Source organism: Hoplias malabaricus, chromosome 11 (genome assembly GCF_029633855.1).
Source record: "Hoplias malabaricus isolate fHopMal1 chromosome 11, fHopMal1.hap1, whole genome shotgun sequence".
NCBI classification, from domain to species: Eukaryota; Metazoa; Chordata; class Actinopteri; order Characiformes; family Erythrinidae; genus Hoplias; species Hoplias malabaricus.
In genome coordinates, this window is record NC_089810.1 from 14,220,560 (window position 1) to 14,247,120 (window position 26,561).

Genomic DNA, 26,561 nt, shown 5'->3' on the forward strand with positions numbered 1-26,561 from the left:
TATGTGTATGTGCAGTAAGATCTCTTTTTTGGAATAATTATATTTTCTATTACTAATATTATTATTATTAGTAGTAGTAGTAGTATACTCTATTACATCATCGGACTTGAGACCAAAACTTTAGAAATATGAAGCACTTGTATGTAAGTGTTTACATATATGTAACTTATATGTAACATATATATGTTACTAATATAAACTCATTTATATGCATGTGCATGTGAGTAATGCATGTGAGTGCATTCTCACGTGAAGCTCTGTCCTTGTAGATTCCACTGGTGATCATGAAGTTGAAAATTACAGTGGGCTGGGCACTGGTCCTCAACAGTGGGAAAACCTCTCCACTACTGACATTGGCTCCAAAGACATACACCGTATCATTCAGTTCAGCACAGGACAGAGTAAATGGACCATCCCCCAGCTCTAAATCCACACAAAAACAAATGTACATTTAGACCAAATTATAATTGTCAAAAAGTGTGAAATGTTCTAATATATAACAACCTAAACAAAAGACTGGTGGCAGATACCTTGGTTGTAGTATTCACAGTCATAAGCTGTAAGAGAAAAAAAATCATCAAATTATATTTAGTGGCAGAGTACTGCATTGTTTGAGTGACAAACTGAACCAGCTGTAATAATGGACAGTGAGAGGTCACCGGGTCACCCAGATCAACATGCCATTGTCTGCACATCTACACATCTTGTGTGTGCACTTACGGCAGACAGTAGGGGATCTCCATTGTATTGTGACGCCATGTTGACAGCACTTGTGTGCGTATGCAGCAATGCTTGTGCACAAGCATTCACAGTCCCCTCCACGGTTGCAGTTACAGGTGTCCGTCAGACAGTTTTTATAGAACCAGGTTACATCCACCTAGGGGTCAATGGCAGATTAACGACATCAATGGCCACGGCACAAAAGAGCAATATAGGTCAGAACACTAAATGTATTCTGAGCTTGATTTGCTCATTCGTAGCAGGGTAATCATAATCATGATAATGACTCATTCCACACTGATGTCACTTCACACCATTATCACTCAAAGACTGAAAAATAAATAAACACACATAAATTTAACATAAAAACACAAATTTATGAAACGAACAAAGACCTAAGTCAACTTTTCTTGTGCAACCTCGCCCCCTGCTGACCATGTGGTAGAATGTTGCCAAGCATTCTCACATTTCAGAGGAATCTCACTCTTGTGTTGCTATCAGCTGGTACATCACTTCCAGATGGTGTATCACTGTGTGTGTGTGTGTATGTGTGTGTGTGATGTCAGTAGTGTGTGTGGCTGTGGGTAAGTGGTGCCCTTTTCTTTAGTCTACATAATGCAATGTTGTACTCCTGAGGGAAACACTTACAACATTGTGGCATGGAGCAAAAACGTCACTGTAGAGGAGTCCACATTCTCGCTTAGCATATGGCTGTCTGCTTAAGTCCCCTTCACAGGGCCTGCGTACCACAAAATCACTCTCACACTACAGACAACACAAACAAACAAGAATGCTTTAGTGATGTTCATTGTAAAGTGTTGAACAAAGTTTGTAAATTGATCTATGGGACTGTAATACTGTAAAAACTGTAATACATTAAATTTAATGTTTATCATTTTATTTACACAGCAATTACATTTATCAATTATAAATCAAACGCAGTGTTATTGCATATGTGTTCCTCTGGGTATCCAGCCTAGACTTTCAACAATATGTCGTCTCTTATTACCCCAGCTGACTCCAGGCCCCACTGTATGCCCTAGAGTCTGATATACCTGGCCCAAAGCCCAGCTGTCTCCAAAGGCCTGGGCATTGCTGACCTCCATGTGTCCTGCTGTGGTCATGTCATTCACTGTTACCATGTCAAAATTCCCACACATGCCATTGAACTGACCCTGGAGTAAAACACACAAAGCAAAATAAGGGCCCAGCCATGTACAAGTTGAAAGGTATTTCCAAGTAAACTAAGTCTCAGGGCACCCAAGTTGAGGTAGGAGTACTAACCTTCCATCGGGGCCCAGCACGAATGTGGATGGTTGTTTTGCGATCCCAGAGCACTGTTAGGTCCTGGTTGGGAAAGTGGATCACTGTGTAGTAGCCAGCTCCCCACAGCTCAAACTCATACCCTTTTCCAACCACAGTAGAGGAGCTCTGAAATTCCAGCATAGACAGTGATGATTATGCACAACTCACATTGCTAAAACTTTTAGCACATGATGAATTTTAAACCACATCACTAGCTTAATTCATGAACAGCTATTATAACCATACAGTGACAGTTCACAAAATGAAATCTACTCCCATTTTCTCATCCAACCAAAACACATAACTACATTTTAAGTGTGGAGAAGACAGCATAGTGCATAGTGTAAGCCACATCTTTAAATTACACCATTGCCTCAAAACCTTGAGTTATCACATAAACTCACATACACTTGCTAATGTGTTTTTTTTTTGACAATATATGATAAATAGTTTATAAAAACTGACAAAATCATGGACCCCTTTTTTTGACATATGTTGACATGTAAGTAATTTATCAGGTAACAACAATTGACAAGATATCAGGACCCACTTTTATTTCAACAAAACATTAGTTCAGTGTAGAAAATGATCAAAGCAGGGCTCACAGGTTTGCCTGAGTTATCACTGAAGTAAAGTTTAGTAAGGCCAACATAGATGAGCAGGTTCTTCATGCAGACTATTCCACTTTCATAGCAGTCTTTATTCTGAGCCGTAATAGAAATCTCTGTGTCACCGACACTCTGGATGAAACAAAAACAGACAGTTAAAACCTTTATAAAGTAAAAGAGATTACAATGTTCTAAAACACCATGCAGAATGCAATGTCAAAGAATGTGCATGTTTTTTGTAACAGTTGAGGGCTGGGTCCCCTGAGTAGATCGGTGGACTCCTCAGAGACTTAATGCCCTTTAACAGACACCAAAGTCCATTCACCAACACTCCCCCAACACACACAGACAGACAGACACACACACAGACACACACACACAAGGCAGTAGCAGGTTGCAGTTCGTAGGCCGATTAGGAACAGATTGCTCTTTGTTAGCTGAGGGCCTTTGCTGAGTCTGTGTGCTGTGTTAGTGTGCGGAGTTTGACATTCACCAAGGCTCCGTTACAGCAATCCCGTTCTAATTAAAAATCCTCTCTGATTTTCCCAAGATTAGGGGCAGTGGGAGCCGGTCCTTTCCTGCTACTCTATCCACCTTACATAGAGCCGCCCAGCGAACTCATTCACTCACATACACACACACACACATATATATACACCATCACCCCCCCACTCACACACACACCTTCTTAGCCTCTTTGTTGTGAAAACGCTTTGGCAAGTTTAAAGGTGTGCCATTGTGGATGTGATAAAACATTCTATTTGTAGAAGAAGTTGGTAAGTAGAAAATCCGATTTACTTTTCAAATGGTCAACAATGGGAAACATTCCCTGAAAACAGTTTTTCAGTAGTAAACTTATTCTCACACACACAAACACACACACACACACACACACACACACACACACACACACACACAAATTAATACATTCAGCATTACCTTTACTAAGTAGACCTGGCAGTCACTGACATAATCATATTCCAAGCCATCAAAAGTGTGGTAGTGGCGGTCACTGTAGATGGTGCAGACGGCTGGACAGGGAAAGTATGTGCAGTTAAAGAACCCACGATGGCACACACTGTGGGCAGAATTACAGAAAAATTATAAACAATCACACAAGATGTAATATTCACAAGAAAGAAAGAATAAAATAACTCACTGACCAACGATAGCAAGGAGTGTCCACTGTCTCCCCTGGAAGATACTCCAAACCTAGCCAGGCACATGGGCAGTTTTCTGGATAATAACAGTCTCCATTATGACCAACCAACCTGCACAAATATTAAAATACACATACACATGTACAACATTTAAGCATTTTAACATTTTTTAGACATGTGATGTTATGTGAACCAATTATACTACATCCCTTTAGAGACAGAGACAAATGACAGTACCCTTCAGGACATCCACACCCTGGGACACAGGGGGTCATGGGGGGACAGGTGAGATTCAACATCAGATTCCTACAGGTCAATTCACAGGCCACCCCCACACCAGACGGCCCCACCCCAAGCTGGCCCCTGCAGCTGTAGTAAACTTTCCCATTTGGGCAATCTCTTCGCTCAGGCTCTGAGAGAATAAAAGAGTGAATTAAAGTGAGAAAGCACTACAGTTTGTTAATTAAGCAATTAAAATATGCCACGTTCTACATAGTCAATGGTGTCAATCGCCATATTGCAGTATAAACAAAAATAATTGAGAAATATTTTTGACACACATAAAATGTGGAAATGTAACCCTGAGTGAATCATAGATCAGAAATGTACTAAAGCACATAGTTATTGCAAATATAAACCAGAAAATCTTAGATCCTTTAGCCTGGGTCAAAAAGGTTGTTAAAATTGCAAAAGCTACTTTCAATAATTGAAGTTTGAAAAGGTGACAGTTTCAGATTTACCTCTTTCTTCTGGCACACACTCCATACGGGCATTTCGGCAGAGACTGGTAAAAATCACATATAGCATGCATCATCACGTGGACCCCTGACACTCTGCATTAACATTTGCTGGTAGCATACCACACCATGAAAATGCCAGGTGTAGAAAACGTTCAGAAATTATTTTTGACATTACAAACACCAGGCATTTTAACAGTGGCTACTACAAAAAAGCATAAAATCCCATGCCAAGTGTTTGTGATGTCAAAAATAATTTCTGATGTTTTCCCATGTTTAATGTGACATATAATCTTATTCAATTAAAAAACAAACTGAAATAAATTAGGGGAAAATTAAAGTAAAAAACATAAAATACCAATGTTGCATAAATATGTTTTCATTGATTTCAGAGAGGTGCTTAATACTTGGTAAGTTACTGTTTGAAGCCAGTGCTTTATTTTATCCACTTTATATATTTAATATAATTTAAGTGTTTTATATTAATTCCCCTCTAAATTATTTCAGTTTGTTTTTAAATTGCACAGATTATAGCTCACATTAAATGTGAAAATATATCTAGTCTGAATTTTCTACATCACAAAAAAATGGTAGTTAAAAAAGCGTGTGTAATTTTTTTTTAGTTTTTTTAGATCATTTGTATATCATTGTATATATATATATATATATATATATATATATATATATATATATATATATAGTATATTTTTTACCAGGCACATTTTTCATACATCTAACCTTACTATATTTTAATATCTGTATATTATGCAACAGTAGTGAAGGTTATGAAACAGATACGAAATAGCACCAGTTGGATTATGCAAATATATATATATATATTTTGGATTTTTGAACAGAACTCAGTATCTTTAGCTATATTAACCTAGCACTACACCTATTCCTACAGAAATAACAACAAATGTTTTTGGGCCTTGTAAGATGGCAATTTCGACACTGTTGGTGTCCTCTTTATCTGTTTTCCTACAAAACTAAGGTCAATATTATTCTGATAATATACGAAAACAATAATTACAGAGATATAAAAACACTGATACACACTCACCAAGGCCCAGAGGAGCTAAAAGAGACTTCTCCTGGCTGGAACACGGAGCCCATGAAATAACAATGGCACTGAGAACTACAGAAAGAAGGCAAGGTATGTGACTTTGCAACATAGAGTAAAATTATAGGTTTTAAAAACAATTAAAGCCTTGTGCTCAATGATTCTGGGTAGGCTCTGGACACACCTCAACTCTGAACTGGATAAACAGTTACAGATAATGAGTGAATGAATGAAAAAAAATGTAAAAAAATTATAGGCCAATCGGATTAATTCTTGACTACAGTGATTGCAACATTAAACATGGGTATATGGGTACCGGGACATACAGTGGTATGCAGCGCTGCCTTGCATGATCATAAAACATTCCATCCATGCAGCTGCATCCTTCAGCACAGTCTCCATCACACACCTCCCCAAGGCTCACCGAATGGCATGTCCTCCCACATGATGATGTACACAAGTGGTACATCATCCCTCCCAAACACACCATACCTACACACACACACAGTACAATTAGGGGATTAGTTAAACAGTTAAAGGGGTTAAAATCCTCAGAAAAAAGGTACAGTAGAGGTACATTATTGGTCACTACAGATACAAGCAGTGTAAATGTACATTTAAAGGTACAAAAGAAGTTTTAAAGTCCAGGTGTGTTCCCCAAAGGTATAGTGCATTCCTGTCTGTAGAAGAAGAGGTGAATATTTGTAATCTAAAATAATTTTATATAATTCCTCGGTCATATGAAATCAACACAATTTTAAAATATACAATTATAACTGAATACAATTTTGTTCCCTAATTAAAGGTATTGAATATGTACACTTGGGGGTCCCACCACAGGTACAGCTAAATGTACCACCACAGTGACAGATTTTCTGACAGTGTAGCAAGTTGAAGAAATACAAACCGCATTCCGAAACATGTGCTCTAAAGTTGATGGTGACATGGTGTTTTGAGCAGATGTAGGCGTAGTGGGACAGCACAGTGCACATGCATCCATTCCCACAGCGGCATGCTTGGTAGCGGCACTGCTGATAGTACATGCCAGGACTCACATATGCATGGCACTGAGCAAAGACCTCTCCAGTAAGAACATCACACACTGAGGCATAGTATGCTGTAACAAAACAGTCCATTACTGTATCAATATAACCATGACCATTTACAAACATGTTTATAAATACCAAAACCTGTCAACTCCTTTTTAAAACAAGCTGATAAGTATCAAGGGATCAACACATTTTTTATACATTATTGAACTTAAAATAAGCTTGGTGTGACTTTATGTGCATACTGTTCTGTTGGTTCATCTCGCAGGGGTCAATGACAGGGATATTAACTGGGCTGGTGCACGCTGACGAAACCTTCCATGCATTGGCATGCAGCTGTGGTGTGCCTTCTATCATACCAGCTGGGGATCTGGAGATAGCATAACTCAGGATTACATAGATTTACATACCCTCTTACTGTCATATACTTACTGCGATACAATGCAATATATAAATAGCACCCACACATTAAAAACAACAAGGCAGGATGACTCTAAAGTACCTGCACTTTACAACTCATTTTATCCCAAGCTGTCAGATTTAGGGTTGGGTTTAGAACTGGGTTGTTTTATTTGACAGTTTAATGGATATTATACACTACAGATACTCAAATTTATGTGATAATGCACTGAACAACTGTTATTTTATGCACTTTATCCAAAGTAATTCTTCAGTATAGGTCCCCTCTAAAATAAAGTCCAATGCACAGTTTTTCTTAAGAACAGTCTAAGGGAATTTTGCAGTATTTTTCTGTTTTCCACCAAATTGGATTTCATGTTGACTTCCAAAAGTAACACAATGCAGACAGATACTTACAAGAAATCATCTCGCAGGTTTCCATTGAGAGTTCCACAGAGGCCCAGGGTGGAGCCTGTCCAGGTGCTGTCCAGCTGCACATAGATTCGTCCACCCTGCCAGTCATAATGCAGCTTCAGCCCAAAAGCAGCACGCAGGCCCACAAACAGAGATGTCAGTCTCCGCACATCCACCACATCTGAAACACATATTCACATATATCCAAACAAACTGTTAAGTTCTACACACCAGGTAAGTTCAATTAAGTAAAACAAATATTTACATTTATGTAAATATTAGGACTTGTAGGAAATGGTCATCAATATATTCATGGACCAAAACTGAACTGGGCTAATGCTACTTAATACTCGAGTCTTAGGAAAGCAATTGAGTGCACTTGTATTCTAACTGATGGCAGTGCTAGCAGTGCACATTTGACAGTTAACAGAATTTCTATCTGAGTTAACTGAGTTAAAATAAAGCAAACTTAGAAATAAAAATAAATTGCAGACTTGTTCCTTTGCTCAGGTAGAATCCTAGGAGGTCTAATCTCACACAAGTACCAAATATATGTAGCAGTCGCTGTCACATTGCTCAAAATGTTCTAATGTTCAAAAGTTCCTGTAGCTGTGGAACCAAAGAAAAGTTTGACATGACAGCTTCAGTTGTTTTTTAATCATTTTCATTACAGGAGTTCTCAAACAGATCCTAATTTGTTTTTAATTTCTATCAGATCCATCAGTTTTAAAATTCTAAAACACAGGTGACCTTACCGTCTGTGTATGGTAAGTTGACAGCCATGCTGGCTCCAATGATGACCTCTCCTTCTCTGGTAAGAGTAACCTGCCTGTTGACATCTTCATCTACTACTAGAGTCACTGAGTGGCAACAGGAATGTTCCTGAGACTGATTAGCAAAAATAACAAATCAAATTAGACACAGGTTTGCACAGACATACTACCATAACAAAGACATATATCATTCACATGTAGTAACAATGAGATTGTGGCACAATTGTATAATGCTAAGACATTTGAGTGCAAAATGTTATCAAACACTTAATAAAATGTGTCAAATATGTGAATTTTTGTATGCATCAAAATTTAAAACTTTATAATGTTGGTTTGCATCTAGAGGACACCAATAAGAATAAAGTGGTCAAGGAGGAGAGGGGAAAATATTAAAGTATGCAAACAGGGGGTCTCAAAGGACAGGACTGGGAAACATATAAAATATATAATTACAATTCGGCAGACACAAAAAATAATAAACCTCAAATTAAATCACATAAGAATTGAAAATTGTATAAAATACAGACCGTCTTACCTCTCCACAGGCGGCATACTGCAGTGTGACTGTGAATTTGGTGTTGCCACGGCTTTTCACTAGGACATACTGGCATGTGCCTGTGTGCATGAATATGCGCCCATCGAATGTAGTCACATGTGTGTCACCCACCACTGTGCACTCTGCTGCAGATCAAACACACACACGCTTTACCAAGAATGTCACCAGGATAAAGAAGCATATGTATCTCCACAAAACATGAACTTGAGAACTTCTTCTTCACATTATATTAGCCATTCAACTATAGCAAACAAAGAAACAAAAATGAAAGGGAAAATCATCATCTTCATCATCATCGTCATCATTATTTTTTCTGCGTAATCCATTTCAGCACTATGGTGGCAACAGGCCAAGCAAAGAAGCCCATCTCTGTTCACCGCAACTTCCACCAGGTCCTCCTGAGGGAGGCCCAGGTATTCCCAGGCCAGCTGAGAGATGTAATCCCTCCAGCGTGTCCTGGGTCAACCCTGGGGCCTCCTTCCATTTGGATGTGCCTTGTATACCTCCAGTGGGAGGTCCAGGAGGCATCCTTATCAGATGCCCGAACCACCTTAAATGGCTCCTCTTAACACAAAGAAGCAGCGTTGAAGACCCAGACAAACATGATCAAGGAAGCAACCCTATGATCAGTAGAAAAGGAAGTAAATGTATCCTGCCCAGGAGAGGGTTACTGGGACCTAGCCCTGGAGCCAGGCCTGGGGGTAGTGTCTGAAGCGAGCGCCTTGTAGCTGGGAAGCCCACGTAACCTGGCTGGGCTTAGCCCGTGGGAACATCATGTGGGCCCAGCACCTGCGAGATCCAGAGTAGAGGTGCAGTGCAATGCCCATCGGGCACAAAGCGTTGGCGAAGGGGCCCCTGGTGTCATGAAGGGGAAGATGCCAAAAGAAAAAGAAGACACATTTCTTACCAGTGCAGTTGTTTTCAGTACAGTTCCATACTCCTCCCATGCAGACACTGAAAATCAAATTACAGCATAGAGATTAAAGTTTACAGATCCCCGCCTAGATTTAGTTAAATTGTGAATGAAAGTACTTTGAGTGATACAGGCAGTGCAGCATATCTTATCGACCAATGAGAATAGTCTCACAGCAATAACTGAAAAGTCTGAAATTCCTGAAAACATCTAGTGAAGACATGTGTCAGTATATTTTTGAGGGTTGAGGAAACCTGATGTGATCTAAGGTTCAATCTCATTGACCAACAAGCTATAAGTTAAATACTTAAATCATTATTACCAGACAGTACATCCCTGCTCCAGGACATGGCCCAAAGGATAGGATGTGCCATGATATACACAGGGACACTGAGACACTGCTATACATGAACCATTCTGCAGAATCATGCCTGAGAGCAGAAAACAGAACAAGACAGGAAACGAGAAATGCTGTGAATGAACTGAAGTTTTTTATGCAGTTTCAGCTTTATGTTTGCTGTGCTGTGTGTTTGTGTAATGCTAAGGAGATACAGAACTATAAGAGATTATTATAGCACAAGCCTCACCATCAGGACAGTAACAGCCATCCAGGCAGTGCAGGTTGGTGCCCAGACACTCTTTTTCAAAGGTACAAGTAGGGGGGCAGCAGCTGATACAGTCTCTATGGACAAAGCTATCTTCACATCCATCTTCTGCAACATATGATACACCAGTATTAAAGCATAACATGTGCATACTATTTAAAATTGTAACGCTGCCAAATACGTATAGTAAGAAAGTAGGGGAGGGAAACAAAGATGTGCACTTTCAGTTTACCACTTTCACACACAAGACACACACTTTAACACAGTCCTCAATCCACTTTTCAACAATTAAACATTTGCCGAATGGGAGAATTGCTTTACACTTATTGATAAAACGATGTGTTTTAATCTTGGATATAAGAACAGTCACAGATAGAGCATGTCTAATGTCACTTGTGAGACCATCCCAACATCTTGGCAACAGCAAAGGCACGATTACCCTGGACCAGTTAAAACTGATTGGGCACCAGGCCTTAAAGGTCTTGAGGGCCCATACATACAAACCATGTCCACAACATGTGCAGGTGCAAGTACATTCAAAGCTTTGAAAAAGTACTTTATTCTGGATTCTATAATGCACTGGGAGTCAGTGCAAGGATGCCAAGTCTAGAGTAAAATGCCTTCTTTTCTTCTTATCTGTAAGTACACTGGCTGCACCATTTTGAACTAATGATACACATGCAATGTGTCATGGCACTTTGTTAATTCTGAGATAGAATGCATTACAGTAATCCAGTCTAGATGTAACAGAAGCATGAATGACTTTTTCCAGATCTTAAGCATTAAGAAATTATTTTAATTTGGAGCTTGAAGAAACTTGTGCTTGATCACTGCATTTATTTGCTATTTATTTTTATTCAGAATCAGAAATGGCCCAGAGATTTTTACCATGTGTTTTTAAAAGAGCCTTAATTATTCTTTAAGATCTTGGATAATATGGTGGGACCAAACAATATAACCTCTGTTTTGCCATCATTCAGCTGAATAAAGCTGTGGGTCATCAAACTAAGCTTTATTAACTTTTACATTCCAGTTCCTTGCCCAGGAATTACTGCCCTTAGCTATAAGTATATTGAGACTGCCTAGCAAATGTGCCAAGGTAGACTCACCACACGTGGGAAAGCTGTCTCTCCATTCCCGCACTGGGTAGCCGACATGGGAACAAGCTCTGGTGTATTCAACCAGTGTTCGGCAAAATGTGTCCTTATCATTGGAGCTGTTTAAAAAATGAATAGTTTATAGTGTTAAAAAAGCATTATTTGGAGAAACAGGGAGCATGAATGAATCCTTAACTTAAATGTAATACGCACAGAACTTTTTTAATTAAATTTAAGACATTTAAGACTTTCTAAAATAACTCCCTGATCTGTATTAATTTCTTTTTGTCATAGTGAATGTGCATCCCTGAATTATATGTATGTAACTTGATGAAAATGGAACATGTGGACATTGTAAAATCTGAAGGGGAATTTTATAAAGGTAATTTCAGACATGTTAAATAATTTAAAAGAAATGTAAAACCCTACACTGCACTACACAAGTGTAAACTGAAATGTTAATTAATATGCATTGTCTCTGATAAATGAATAAATAAACCTAATATACACTCATCATGCAGAAAATTGCACAAATGTCTATATTCTGTCATAACTACATTTTAGCCTAGCAGCAGCAGATAAATAGATTAGCCTCAGAATCGGTTCAAATATAAAATGTAGTCACTAAACTTAAAAAAAGCTGAAGGAATATCATATTGCACTGAGAGTTTCTGGAATCTGAGCCTTTTCCTGCCATCTCACTCAGCAGCTGGACCTGATCCTACTCATAACCCCAATTGCTATGTCATCACATTAATCAATCTAATCCAATCTAACATACCCACCCAAACACACAAAAAGAACACACATAAGCACGCACACACACTGTACTATCACCCTGTAAGTAATTTCATAGCTTTAATTAGCATAATCCTGTAGTAATTGCATAGTGTGGAATGTTAGAGTCTAAAGGTAGAGTGAAAGAAACATACACAGAGGAAGACAACAAGATAGATCTAATCTGCAGACTGTGACATGCATTTTAAATGGTATTTAAAGTGTGGTCAACTTTGCTGAACTGATTATTTGTAATACTCAAACTCAAACTTTTTCTCATACACACACACACGTTTTACTTACACACATAAGTCTGAAACGCAGCTGGCAACAAAAGGATTTGGGTCAATTTTCTCATGACAGGATACAAAGGGAAAGAAGAGCAAAGCACTACACTTCTCAATGGCATCCTGTGACATAAACATTAGTTTACATTAAATTACTTTTAAATATGAAATGTCTAAATTTCTGCAGGTAATCAGACATAATTCAACATGTAAGACTTCATTTATACCTACAAAATGCTGTAAATTAATGGCTGTTTTACAATAATATTCTAAAGCATTCACTGACACCAGAACTATTATGACATGGACATACATCCATATCTGATTCAGATGAACACGGGCCAGGGAAGTCATCATCTACAGCAGAACATGGATGCTCATGAGGAAGGTGTACAGCCCAGCTGTTGCCAAACTCAGGAACATCTTCAGAGTTCATGCCTAAACACAGCAGGAAAGATAACCACAACATGTCAGTGTTTCAGGAATATTATATCAATTTATTATACAATAAATATACAATGTTGAATACAGAACTGATCTATTACAATTTATCTGTATTTCTAATAAACTGAACTGATTTAAAATACCTGAATTCTCTCTTTGATCTACAAGACTGGTCCAGTCACAATCTGAGTGTGCTCGATCTAAGCCAGCTATGTTCAGACCTAATATAATTAGCCTCAAATGGTCGCTGAGAGATACGATAAATGCTTCTCAGTCTATTTGTCTCACCATGACTGCTGCTGAGATCATCTGATCCATCATCATTGTAGTTTCCACACAGTCCACAAGGCCGGCCTTTGTGGCCCTCTGTCATTTTGAGGTAGACCCCGGAGCTTCCATCCCATGCCAGAGAGAAGCCAAATGTGCTCTTCACCAGGATGTAGTCAGCTAGACGCTCAATAAACACATTATGCACAGTCTGGGGCAGGGTCAGTCTGCAGCAGCAAATGACAAGACAAATATGAGATCAAAGGAGCAAAGAGCACTTGTGAAAGATCATTCCTTTCTTTTCATCATCCACTGAGTAATACATATTTGAGGATGTCTTTGCTTATTTCTGATGTTCAAGCTTACCTCTGCTCCCCCTTTAGCACCTGGTAGCCACTAATGTGAATCTCTTCCTCATTAGGAAAGAACAGACTGAGAGCACGAGGACAGGAATACACTGAATCATGACAGGAACGACTGTTATGAACCTACAATTCAGAAGGAAAGAAACAAGAAGAAGGTGAGTTTGTGAAGGAAAACCAGAGAAAGAGGACAGAAGAGAAGAAGAGGCAGAGTAAGAAGAGGGAATAATAGATACAGGTGTAATGTGAAAGGGACAAATCAACGTAAAATGATTAGTTAATTAACTTGGGGTCAAGACAAATATTATTCATAGAATAGTACACTGATGACAAATTTACACTGCACAGAATTAAACTAGAAACATAAACCCAGATAGGTTACAGTGTCACTATCAACATAAGCAAATCTATTTGAAATAACCTAACAACCTACACAGATGTTGTTGCTGCATGTTTGATACTAGTATGTGATCATTTAAGCACACATTAAATTTTTTAGGGTTTGGGGGTTGCATTTATATGCCATTAGTGTATTGTGGATGGGAATGTTCAAAAGTCAGATTCTTCAAGTCAGCCTTGTGTAAGTAATGGACAGTAACTCACCCACACAGTATACTGAGGCTCTGTTGAGTGGCAGTCTTTGGCCAGAATATATGAGCATGTTCCAGGGAAGTAATAGTACATTCCGTCAAACGTCTCAAAATGGTACTGACCCCACGAACGACATATTCCATCCCTCTCCCGTCCCAGGTTGGGAACTGAGATGAACATCAAACAGTAATAAAATGTATAGTAATAATAATAATAATAATAATAATAATAATAATAAATAAATAAATAAAAAAAAAATAAAATACAAGTTTGAATAAATTCATAGTGTATGGAATGTTTACATATATAAATATCATATGGGGCGGCACAGTGGAGCAAAAGGGTGGTGTCGCTGTCACACAGCTCGAGGGTCCTGGGGTTGTGGGTTCGAGCTCCCCTTCTTTGGGTGACTTTTGGTGAGGAATTTGGTGTGTTCTCCTTGTGTCTGCACTGGTTTCGGCCGGGTGCTCCGGGTTTACCCCCACAGTCCAAAAACATTGTTAGATGGATTGACTGCTCAAAAGTGTCCATAGTTGTGACTGTGTGTCACCAGACCCACTACGACCCTGTACTTGATAAGTGGCTGCAGAAAATGAATGAATGAATAATATATCTTTAAATATATAAATAGATTTAATTAAGTGTATTGTATATTTTGTGCATTTTTTAACTGGGTTTTCATTATGTCAATGCCAGAATTAAAGACTCCAGATACACTGTGCAATAGCAGTGGCCTTCCAAGGTGAAGTCACACTGTATTAAAGTGCTGAAGATGAATTCTTCAATTTTTTTTGCTAGATTTCCCAGTGCAATTAGACAAGTGACTTTGGAGAAAACACATCCACATTCAATGCAGGAAGCCCCACACATATATCCCATAGTATCCCCTCAGTGCAACATTCTTCAGCTTCCATGAGATATGGGATCAGAAGACCGACTGGAGTAACTCTATTAACACCACAACACCAGACACAGAACCCATGGACACCCAGGCACACTGGTGTGCCTTTTGCTCCCACATCCCATGGAAACACTGCACTGACCTGCAGAATATGTGGGTGGGGTGTCCTGCATAGTATGTTGATTTGATTTCTGACAGAATCGCTTGTCTGTTTGAATGAACTAATCTAGCTAGACTCCTTCAGTCACGATCCTTTTCCAGTCACTTTAGAGCAGAAACTGCTTTGTCCACTGTGGGTGGTAATGCCTTCTATGACCCATTCCTGGTACACATGTGCCACTGTGGATCAATGAATTTTAAATACATGCACGACTTTTGGAACAGAATGTCCCATCTGTCTGTAACCCTCTATCATCAAATTCAATAATTACACGTCACAACTTATAAAGGTTTTTGCATTTCCAAACCATCCCCTGAGGTAACACCACTTTATAATAAATTTACAAACTGCTATCTCAAGACTTTTGGCATGTCAGTCTATAACAAGTGTAAGGTTTTAAACAGTAGCTTTTTCACATATATGATAATGTATGACACATACTACTGAATGGTACCTGCTCAGCTCGCCTCAACCTTTTTGCTTTTCCAATAGGTAAATCTGGTACCTGGAATCAGTACTTTTTTAATAATTGTTGCTTGTGGCACCATGCGAGCTGAGTCGGGGCTAAACATGCCTGGTAGGTGCTGACTGGCCAGAGACTTGTCAATCTTGTTGAAATGCAAACTTTCAGCACAAAACAACCATCTATAAAATCTCCAGTTTACACCAGTGATCACATGATTTTTTATCTGACTCATAATGGTGTAATGCAAAATTACACAGTGGTCTTTTGAAGAGGTTCAAATGGATTGGTGGCCAATTGATGTGTGGTGTTTCGATCAAAGAGAAAAAAAAACTTGCAAATACACAACGACTGAACAGCGCTCAACATTACTGCCTCCGTAGTTGTGGTTTCCAAAGCCCACAGTTCCTGTTAGAGATGGGGTTTGCTACAACTCCTCACTGACAGTGACCTGAAGCAGGTTTAAACCCACAACCCTAATACCCTGGAGCTGTGTGACAGCAACACTACTAGATGTGCCACTGATTATTTATCATTAAAATCTATTCTGATTCAAGAAAATGAAAGCACCACTTATATTTGTAATTTATTTTTATTATATATAGATTAAGTAATGACAATCAAGCAATGAAGCGTTTCTCAAAATGTATACAATATCATTTTTCCATCCTCTGAATTGTTTGCAAAATTCTTCATGTGTCTACTTTGTGACATTACTCACTGATTTGGCATCGGTCTCCCAGAGCCTGGAACTGAGCACAGTCACAGTGGCCCCCGTCCTGACACCAGCCACCATTAAGACACCCGCAATATTCTTTGAAAAAAGGTAATCACACCAACTCATCATTAAAACATCCAAATATAAATCAGTTTAACCTATCCCCAAAGGAGAAATAAAACAGGCAAGAAACCCTGACTGTCTGTGTCTCTGTGTTACCTGTAGAGGCATCTCGAGCTGTGTAATTGTGAAGGACACTTCGAGGGAGAGCTGAATCAGAAAGCACTGCACTGAAGGTCTGCAAAGGAAATGATACTGTAAATGAGAAAAGCTCTAATTGAACGTTTTTATAGCGTTTTTATTTTTGTCTGAACCTGAATGATATAATTCCATGTTTGGCAAAAGAGCTTTTAGATATGGTTGTGAGACAGGGTCAAGGCTTTTTTAAGATGGTATGACAGCGGCAGACGTTTGGGAGCTGAGCTCTTAGTGCTGTTGCATTTGTGCTAACTCTACAAAGACAGCTTTGTCAACATGCAGAGTGCCTTAGTGTGTGTGGTTGCTCCACTCTCTCCCTAGACAATTTCTCTTAGGTATACTCACCTCCTCACGGAAGAGATCTCGTTTCTGGCGCAGTGCATTAACCCTCCTTTTAGAACCAACACAAAGAGAGCAGTATTAAAAGCACAGTGACGGTGAGAGTGCTGCTTTTGAGTTACTTAAGATGCCACACAGTCACTTTAAGGAAGGTGCGTGGTGATGTTGAAGAAAGAAGTTTAATTGCATTTCATGATTGAATATTTTCAATATCCATCTACCACTACCACAGGAATTATTGTTAAGTTTAAACTAAGGGCGGTTTAACGAAACATCAAAATGATTGTTCAGTCTCTCTCTCTCTCTCTCTCTTTTACAACTTTCCCAAAGTATAAAAATACTTACCTATGGAAGTTATTTTCTGGTTTTAATACCTGGCAAAAAAATCCTTTAAACAGAAAAAAGTTACATTAACTCATATGATACTCACATGTTTTAAGCATGAAGAACAATACCCATTGTTGATAGACAAAAAAGATAACACCAAATAAGTTTTTAACAAAGTCTTAAATTACAAATTAAATTGCATAATTACAAATCTGGATTTAGTATAGATTCATCATAATTTTAATGACCTTAAAAGATACATAAACTCATGGCAAAGATCTGATATGTTTAGAATAGCTTAAGAAAGTAGAAAATAAAATATCATTAAAACTTAAATACGATCAGAAGTAAAAAGATCTAGCCAATGCTACTTTAGCAAACACTTTGATTAAACCCACATTTTAAATGTATGGGACCTGAAGCTGTTATTCTAATTTTTGTCAAAAAAATAAATACATTAATTAAAAAAGAGACATATTAGCTATTAAATGTGGATTGAGTGACTGAAATGAAATTTCTGGCATATGCATACCCATTTAAACAATTCTTAATGGACTTTACAAATGTCAACAGTCATCACGAACCACACAAGGGGACAATTAATGTATTGTGACGTCTGCTACAATGTCTTTCATCTTAATAAATCTAAATGAAGTCTAAAAGTTTTACACTGTAGAATAACCCATGTTCTCTGTGAATCTTTCAGTAAGTTGTAAACTGTGGCAAACATACAACTGCACCATGACCCTTTAGAGAAATGCATCATTCAGCGTTACTTTCTTTACTCACCTTGCAGTGCGAACAGTGTGAAGATGAAAAGTGTCCAGAGAAAAAGCAGTTTCACTTCCCGCTGTTCGTTCATCTCAGGGCAGAGTCCGTATGGAAATCATTTAAAATTACGATGGCATTGTCGTGGATTTAGGCAAATATATGTGTCAGCTGTTAAATAAAGGTTTCAAAGTCGACAGAAACGGCTGTAAAGAAAGGGGCTTTCATAGAGGGATGTGCGTTCGTGCACATCGAGTCACCTACCACTCCCATTTTTTTTTCAAAGAGCTGGAAACTGAGCCACTCTTTTTTTCTTTTTCCACCCATATTCGGACAAAGCCCACCCCCTGTATCAGGATTGGCCAATCATGGCGCTGGAGACCGGAGCGCTCGGTGTACAGGTGAGAAAACTGCATTATAATGAAGATAAATATTGGAAAAAAACTGATTGTCTCAGTATTGAAGCATATCATCAGCAGTATATATACAAATATTGAATCCTGGGCTTCTTGTTTTGTTGATACTGTTGAGATATTCAAGGCTGCTTGAATTTTCAATTCTTATATATCATAGTTCACATGGCTATAGATCACTATTGCTTACAATTGATCTGACACAATTTTCATTCATTGTCTGAAACCACTAATCCAATTCAGGGTCACGGTGGGTCCGGAGCCTACACGGAATTATTGGGCACAAGGCAACACACACTCACACCTAAGGAAACTTTTGAGTCACCAATCCACCTACCAGCGTGTTTTTGGACCGTGGGGGGAAACTGGAGCACCCGGAGGAAACCACAGACAGTCACCCAGAGCGGGACACAAACCCACAACCTCTGTTGAGTTGTGTGACTGCGACACTACCTGCTGCACCACCGTGCCGCCCCGACACAACTAACAAAACAATAATATACTTCGTGAGATTTTAAGATAGGCCACAAAGTTTGGCACCAATTTACCTATAAGGGGCGCTTTAAAAGCTAGTATCTCAGCATCCATGTCAGATCAAGAAGAAATTTGGCATAGTGCTTGTATGAGGAAGGTTATAAGAGGGAAAACGATGATGACTAAGGTAAGTAAGAAAGATCAAAATTAAGACTGCCATTGGCTAAATAAAATTTATCAGCCTTTGTCAGGTTTAAACTAAGGTTCCCAACTTGCTGAAATCAAATTAAGGGACAGGGACGTGGGGCCGATTAGCACTGATGCCCAAGTGTAAGAACCAGTACCCGAGAGGCTGTCCATCTTTTTTGACTGGAGTCAATCAGATACACAATATTATTGTCAGTCATTTATTCAGCCAATAGCCATCAGGAGTTACGCCTGTCATTGTCCAAGAAAAGGAAACATATGCTAACTTTCTGAATAGTGGCAAAGCAGAATATGTCTATGTATCTTGCAAATAATACAAGTTTAAAAACTGCTTTACTATTTTATATTGGTGATTATAATGAAAGCATCAGGTCTAAAAGTCTAAAAGACTAATCCTCATTAGATTACCATATTTAACTTAAATGTCCTGTAAAAATAGGATGACCAGACGTCCTCTTATTGCCGGACATGTCCTTTTTCGGGACTTAAAAAATGCGTCCGGCCGGGATTCCAAAACTGTCCGGGATTTTGCCGTCCACCGTCTTCCCCCGCCCCAATTCTTACAAAAAGTCCTAATTTCTTTCTTTAGGTGTGCACTTCGATGACGTATGATGATGTTTGTTGTAGGTGAGCAAAAGGGGCGCGCGGGGATCAAGTGTTCAAGGGGTCGGAGCTCAGAGCAGAAATGGGACACACTTCGCTGCGCGCACCTTCTTGTGCTTACATCACTTTCAGCCGAGCTCCGCTCCACATCACATTGTTTTACTGGAGCCTCAAACAGAAATGTGTTGAAAGTTGTTAAGGTCATTTATCATAGTCTCTTCTTCGTATTTGGAAGCGTTTCGCGTTCTGCTCTATATTTAAAAAAACTGAAAGTCGTCACTTCTGTCCCTATAACGACACAAATACACGCACACACCTGACCGTTACTGACTTTCTGAGTTAATCAAGTTACATCTGCATAGTTTCTTTTTCTGTTTAACATTAACTTCAGAAGAAAACAGGCCAAATCTCCGGATTATTAAAATCGGAACAAAAGAGAGACTGAATTATAGGTCTCACATACAGCACGTCTTATCAGCCAGACATTATAAAATATTAAATATATGTATTTTTACATAAATGTCTGGATCCTAGCGATGATCTTCTGGATCTTTTATCAAGTCTGCATTTCCTCTGGTTGATAAAATGTGTTACTTGGTTATAGTAACGTTTTAAAAACACAGTTAAAAGTTAGACTCGTCAGTTTCTGTTTATGACGATGAGTTTTCTGGCGTAAACAAGTCGCTTTAATACAGGACTTCAGTTTTGAAGTTTGGTATGAACAGCATATAACAGGTCTTAATGATAATAAACTGTCAAGAAATAACAAAAATATTATTTTATTATTTTTGCTTAGGGCCAAATGTTGAATGGAAAGGAATCTTTCCAAAAAGGCATTTGTTATTTATCTTGTTAAAGAGTATCTGTTTATGTATAGTTGCATGGTTATGGAAGCATTTGTGCTGCCAACATGCCCCATGTGTCCTCTTTTTTGAAAACTCAAATATGGTCACCCTATGTAAAAAGGTAATTAATTATGATAACAAACATGTGCTGCTGTTGTTTTACTCTTATGTCCTAGGTTTTATATACAAATTAATCTATTTAGGACTCCAATATTTGTCTTACATTCTAAGAATCAAATTTTTATGTATAAAGGGTTACTTTTATTCGAAAAGTCAGTCAGCTTTATTGTCATTTCATCTCATCACAAATATGTAAAGGGAGAAACAAAATACATAATTGAAGTCAGACATTTTGAATCCAACTTTTGTTTTTTTCAATCGGAAGAGTGTCATGTGACACATCACAAGAAAAACAATGATGTGCTTGGTTTTAATGTAACTTTATTCTTTCATGAGTTATTTACAAGTTTCTGACCACTTATAAATTGTGTTCAAAGTGCTACACATTGTGTTGGGTTGTCAATGCATCCCCCTTCTCCCAGTCTTCCCAATAAGTTTGATGTGTCACATGACACTCTTCCCATTGGAAAAACAAAAGTCCAAAATGTCCGACTTCAAAATGGCCGCCATGGTCACCACCCATCTTGAAAATTTTCCCCCTCCCATATACTAATGTGCCACAAACAGGAAGTTAATATCACCAACCATTCCTATTTTATTAAGGTGTATGCATATAAATGGCCCACCCTGTATAGCTTCTTCATAACTCACTGTCCATTCTCCCAGCTACAGCAGCACGGTGTAGTTCTACACTAACAGACTGTAGTCCATAGGCTGCTGATTGGAATCCTACAAGTGCCTGACAAAAAATATATATATATATATATATATATATATATATGTGTGTGTGTGTGTGTGTGTGTGTGTGTGTGTGTGTGTGTGTGTGTGTGTGTGTGTGTTAATGTTACTCTGTTGCTGATTTTGTTGAACCCTGGCCCTTTTCCGGGTAACGGAAAAAAAAGACCTGTGACGGCATTAATGCGCGACGCGACTGGTCCACTACTTTACACGTAAGAGAGAAGATGGCGGTGTGTGTCATGTTACGTTGTGTTTCTATGAATTTAACTCATGTTCTTCCCCGAGTCTCACCTTTAAACGCCGTGTCTCCTGGCCGACTGTTGGCGAGAACGTGTTTTAAAAGGGAGCTGTCAGTGACTACTCGCTTTTGTTCAGGTATCAGTGAATAATATCGTTGTGTTTAGCCTCTGAATGGAACAACTGCACCATATAATGTGGAAGGGTAAATACCACCAGGACAATATCACCCTATTATCTGAGTCTTAAACGTTCCAGTCTTCGCAGATCTACCTCTCAGACAGCTGGGCTGAACTCGTTTTTACTCGTTAAGTCTTATCGTTCTAAAGAGTATCCGTGCGGTTTAACCACATTTTAAAACGAGCCTAAAGTTAAGGCTAAGGCTAAAGCTTGAGCATGTCTGCTAATGTCCTGACCAGGGCTCTGCCCGGATGCAGTTCCGTGTAACAGATGCACTGGACCAGTTCAATCGAACAAAATAATGCGAACACGTAATTGTTTAAATGAACAAATAATTATAAGAATACAGTGGGCGCAGCGAATGACAAAGTAGTTGCATATCATTTATAATTAATACATACACAACTTGCAATTGTTAGTTTGATTACAATAAGTACCTTAAATTTCAAGGAGAAACAGTTTTTTATTAAAAATAAAGTTGCCTTGGTGAATGAGATAACTGGCTCTTTATAAAGATTTGTTACCAAATAAGTGAGATTTTGTTCTGGAATTTGATTAAAAAAGTGCTAGAGCATACACATGAAAACAGTAGTTGGCCATACTGCTGCACTATCTAGCTTCATAATAATAATGGTGGTGATGATGATGACATTTGAATATTTTCCCAACATGATGTGGCCATATCACGCTGTTCTTCAATTATACCATGGCTTAGGAGTGCACAAGCGCAATCCCAGTGGACTCGGGGAGAACACACCAAACACTGTGTTCCACACAGACAGAGACCAGAAGTGATAGACAGACCCCCATTGCCCCAGAGCTGTATCAGTGACACCAACAGTCGTGTCCTGCACTCTTCATAATAATTATAACAACAACAATAATAATAATAACAAATTTAAGCAAAGTTATGCTTCATCTCATGTCCTTAAAAACAATGGACTATTAGGCCATGTTAAAATAGATGTTTTTCAGGGATGCATGGACATGTAAAATCTTTCCCATTCAAATTTGATACACTTTCATATGTGGTCCTAAATTGGATACGTGTCAGATGCATGAACATGTGACATCAATGTGAACATTCAGATTGGATTCCATGCGTCTTTTTTGTCTCTATGCATGTGCTTATTTCTATCATCATCAGTGAGCACCAGCAGCAGTATTCAGCCTCTCGAAGGTCTTCATGATTACTTCAACTATGCTTTCTGAACCAGAGTTATACACTGAATATTAAAAAATTAGCTGTGCAGCTGAATACAAATTGATTTGTGTTAGACATATTGCACAGAACTTGGTAGTAGAAGCTGTTATTTAAGGACAAACATTGTGCACTACACAGGGCTTTGGGACCCATTTGGGACAGGGTCACATAAACAGTATGTCAGTGTGTGCATGTATGCCATTTATGTGACAGATTCATTCACATTACTAACAGATGCAGGTCATTTATGATTGTGAACCATCAAACTAGCCAATCTGAACAAAATCCACAATTGATTAATTAGCTTTAATCTGGACCAGCAAATATTTTCTGAAATTACTCAAGCTTTTAGCGTTATAGCTCTAGCGAAATGAAAGAACAGAGTTTGGAAAGATTTTTTTAAAATAAAAAATATTCCCTTAGCAACCTTACCAAATAATTAGAGATACAAACTAGTCAGAGTCTGTTCATCATCAGCTGTTCGTGTAAGGAAGCAAAAAGGGGAGCGCCTGGTACAGTGGGCAGTTTTTCCTAATTTAGTTTAAACTGCATTTTTTTTTTTTTTTTTGGTCAACTACATTTTTTTCCCTTTTGGTTATTTTACCAAAAAAAAGTCTGTATTGTACTGCTGAACCATTGTCCTCATTATGTAATCATTATATATATATTATGAGACATACTATTATGATCATACCACATGCTTTAGCCAGAAGCTTTAATGAGAGTCTTACAATAATTTGTCCCAGCCCTCACATTGTTGTCACTGTGCATTTCACTCTGTAGCACTGAAGTACACAGACAAGCATGAGTGGGTACGAGTTGAGGATGGCGTGGGCACTGTTGGCATCAGTAACTTTGCTCAGGTAAGTGAAGTTGTCACGAGTTAATTAGTTGATCATTAAATTGAGCAAGTGTACAGCGGGTAGTACCATTGACCTATGAAAATAAATAACTATTGAAAAAAAAAAAAACTGCTTAGATACAATCACTGTAGTCAGTCACTAACGTATCTTGTTTGTGTGCTTGCTCTTGTCTCTTACATTTCAGGAAGCCTTGGGTGATGTGGTATACTGTGGTTTACCTGAAGTTGGCACAAAGCTTTCCCAATCAGGTAATCTTTGTAATATTTTCTACTAGGCATCTATTACATCTATAACCATACATCTAAATTGCTTCATTTGAAAGTTCTGAATATGACTGCGAGTGATTTCTGTTCATAAATATACAGTGGGACCTCTACTAACGAACGCCTTTACTAACGAACTTTCCAAGATACGAACCGGGCATTTGAATATTTTTGCCTCCACCAATGAACCATGACCCTAGAAACGAACCCGAGCCTCCTCCGAGCCGGCGGCTGGAAATGGCCACTGGCCCCAATAGTCTCCCAGCGCGCCCAGACTTGAGTGAGCTTTTAAGATTAACAAATAGTAGTTTCAGCAATTTAGCATTAGTGTAAATAGCAGACATCGAAATTCGTGCTAAGTTAAGCCGTATCTACGCTTCGTCTCCCCACATTCACCCACCTACTCTCCGTTATTCCACCCACCCCCACCTCCCGTCACACAGCCAGTGCCTGTGTTACTCCTCCAGCCAGTCGTCACGTCTTCGATATGTAACCATTTAAAACTTTATTTCTTTTTATTACTGTTACCATTGTATTTTTTTTTACTAATTTGAGAGTTTTGTAAACATATATCAGTGCAAAAAGGGTGACTTTCAGGGTGGGGCTGGAACGTGTTAATTGCTTTTCCATTATTTTAAATGGGAAAAATTGACTCGAGAAATGAACTTTTCTACTTACGAATCGGGTCACGGAACGGATTAAGTTCGTAAGTAGAGGTTCCACTGTATTTGTATATGGTCTGTGCATGAGTATGTATGTGTTTGTATGTGTAGATGAGTTTGGTGCTCTGGAGAGTGTGAAGGCAGCTAGTGAACTATATTCCCCATTAACGGGTGAAGTGACAGAGGTCAACCATGGTCTTTCTGAAAATCCTGGACTGGTCAACAAGTCTTGCTACAAAGATGGTGAGCTATCCATTCTTGATTAAATTAAAGCTTGAATGTGGAGGCTGGTGTTCAGTATCTTAAACAGCTGAAATGCTCTAAAATGAAATGATCTGTACAGTTCAGCTCCACTGTGATCATGCTTTGTGTTTCTTACTACTGTTTTTACTGTAGCAAGTGCTCTGGTTTTTGATGTGATTAGCATGAGTGTCCTTCATGTTAGTATTTCTTTAATGTTACTACATAACGTTGTTCTTGCACTATGCAGGGTGGCTGATAAAAATGACCATATCTGTACCAGAAGAACTGGATGCACTAATGGATGAAGCTGCTTATGAAAGATACATCAGATCTATAGAGGACTAGTGGCTGTTCAGAAGAATATTCTGTGCAAGAGTTATACAATTGCATGAGTTCTCCCTTGGATGAACAGAAAAAAGACAATATGGTCAATTACGGACTGGCCATTTTTTCACTACTGATTCCTCTGATTAGAGCTACTTTCTGATTTAGTTTAGATTTCTTAAATCTAACACACAACTTCTGTTAACCTCCACAGTGTCACATAAAGCATGGAGGGGACTGCTGAAAAAGTAGTGGAGATTTGTCAGTTCCAGAGTGCTCTGATGCTGTTTTTTCCTCTTTTTTGTTGTTTTTAGAGACTAATTGTACCATAAGTTGTTTATCCAGTCTAGAAGGAATCAATGCAATAAAACATTGTGCATTCATGCTCAATAGCATACTGTGACCCTGGTAAGTCTAGCGAGGTATAAGGGGATGGATGACAATCTAGAGTTTGGTATGCAGACAACCATCCTGAATATTAGTTTGTCTAGAAGACAGATTCAGTAGAGGAAATAACATGTTCTCTATGTGTCTGTGTTGGTGACCAAAGGTTTATATGACCGTTGCTCATTCAGGTTTAAAGACAGCAACTGATAGGTGAAGATAATTAACACATTAAAAAGACAACTTAGTTTCTCAAACTCATTTTTGTGTTTGCTTTTTTATTCTTTATATTATGATGTTATTTCACAAATGCCATAGTGGGCAATCAGAGTAAGACATCTGATTTAAATTCACAATGGTACACAGTGCATAGATTGGCTTGGCTGACAAGTCTATATATTTTAAAGTTTGGGCACCCCTTGAACAGCTTACACAATATATTCACTTTTAACAAAAGATGAGAAGACATTATAGGCACCTCTTCAAGATCAAATAATGATATTTCATTAAAAATGCATTATTAATATACATTTATTCTGTATAAGTTTGCCAATGAAAAGTGGCACATTTTCACTCAGTAACTTGTAAAACATTTCTACTCATGATTAAGTATATTTTTCTGTGAAACGGCACCTAAAAAAAGTAGTAAGCTTGTAACAAATATGATGAATTTATTAATTTTTTAAAGATTTATTCAATGAAATCTATTACAGGAGAAAGTGAATGTGAAGTTTAGTTTG

The 26,561-nt window shown here is 38.4% G+C and overlaps 2 protein-coding genes across 2 annotated transcripts in view; one reads left to right on the top strand and one right to left on the bottom strand.

Moving 5' to 3' along the window:
• Nucleotides 1-18,155, bottom strand: part of otogl (otogelin-like) — a 38,016-nt gene extending 19,861 nt beyond the window's left edge. Inside the window, exons 1-31 of the mRNA XM_066685605.1 lie at nt 18,083-18,155; nt 17,312-17,354; nt 16,973-17,018; nt 16,589-16,667; nt 16,373-16,465; nt 14,140-14,294; nt 13,541-13,662; nt 13,196-13,401; nt 12,777-12,901; nt 12,480-12,586; nt 11,412-11,518; nt 10,285-10,410; nt 10,020-10,128; nt 9,692-9,738; nt 8,764-8,909; nt 8,211-8,343; nt 7,459-7,636; nt 6,888-7,012; nt 6,501-6,710; nt 5,920-6,085; nt 4,534-4,577; nt 4,031-4,205; nt 3,797-3,904; nt 3,573-3,711; nt 2,631-2,765; nt 2,005-2,151; nt 1,776-1,895; nt 1,369-1,485; nt 721-877; nt 531-557; nt 250-423 (exon numbers count right to left, since the gene is read on the bottom strand). Coding sequence (XP_066541702.1) covers nt 250-423; nt 531-557; nt 721-877; nt 1,369-1,485; nt 1,776-1,895; nt 2,005-2,151; nt 2,631-2,765; nt 3,573-3,711; nt 3,797-3,904; nt 4,031-4,205; nt 4,534-4,577; nt 5,920-6,085; nt 6,501-6,710; nt 6,888-7,012; nt 7,459-7,636; nt 8,211-8,343; nt 8,764-8,909; nt 9,692-9,738; nt 10,020-10,128; nt 10,285-10,410; nt 11,412-11,518; nt 12,480-12,586; nt 12,777-12,901; nt 13,196-13,401; nt 13,541-13,662; nt 14,140-14,294; nt 16,373-16,465; nt 16,589-16,667; nt 16,973-17,018; nt 17,312-17,354; nt 18,083-18,155 — 3,739 coding nt within the window. The remainder of the gene's footprint in view (nt 1-249; nt 424-530; nt 558-720; nt 878-1,368; nt 1,486-1,775; nt 1,896-2,004; nt 2,152-2,630; nt 2,766-3,572; nt 3,712-3,796; nt 3,905-4,030; nt 4,206-4,533; nt 4,578-5,919; nt 6,086-6,500; nt 6,711-6,887; nt 7,013-7,458; nt 7,637-8,210; nt 8,344-8,763; nt 8,910-9,691; nt 9,739-10,019; nt 10,129-10,284; nt 10,411-11,411; nt 11,519-12,479; nt 12,587-12,776; nt 12,902-13,195; nt 13,402-13,540; nt 13,663-14,139; nt 14,295-16,372; nt 16,466-16,588; nt 16,668-16,972; nt 17,019-17,311; nt 17,355-18,082) is intronic.
• A 3,516-nt stretch (nt 18,156-21,671) lies between these two features.
• gcsha (glycine cleavage system protein H (aminomethyl carrier), a) lies at nt 21,672-26,059 on the top strand. The gene is made up of 5 exons (XM_066685470.1): nt 21,672-21,836; nt 23,866-23,945; nt 24,130-24,193; nt 24,982-25,113; nt 25,361-26,059. The coding sequence occupies exons 1-5, from the start codon at nt 21,686-21,688 to the stop codon at nt 25,456-25,458; spliced, it is 525 nt and encodes a 174-aa protein (XP_066541567.1). The 5' UTR covers nt 21,672-21,685; the 3' UTR covers nt 25,459-26,059.
• The last annotated feature ends 502 nt before the right edge of the window (nt 26,060-26,561 follow it).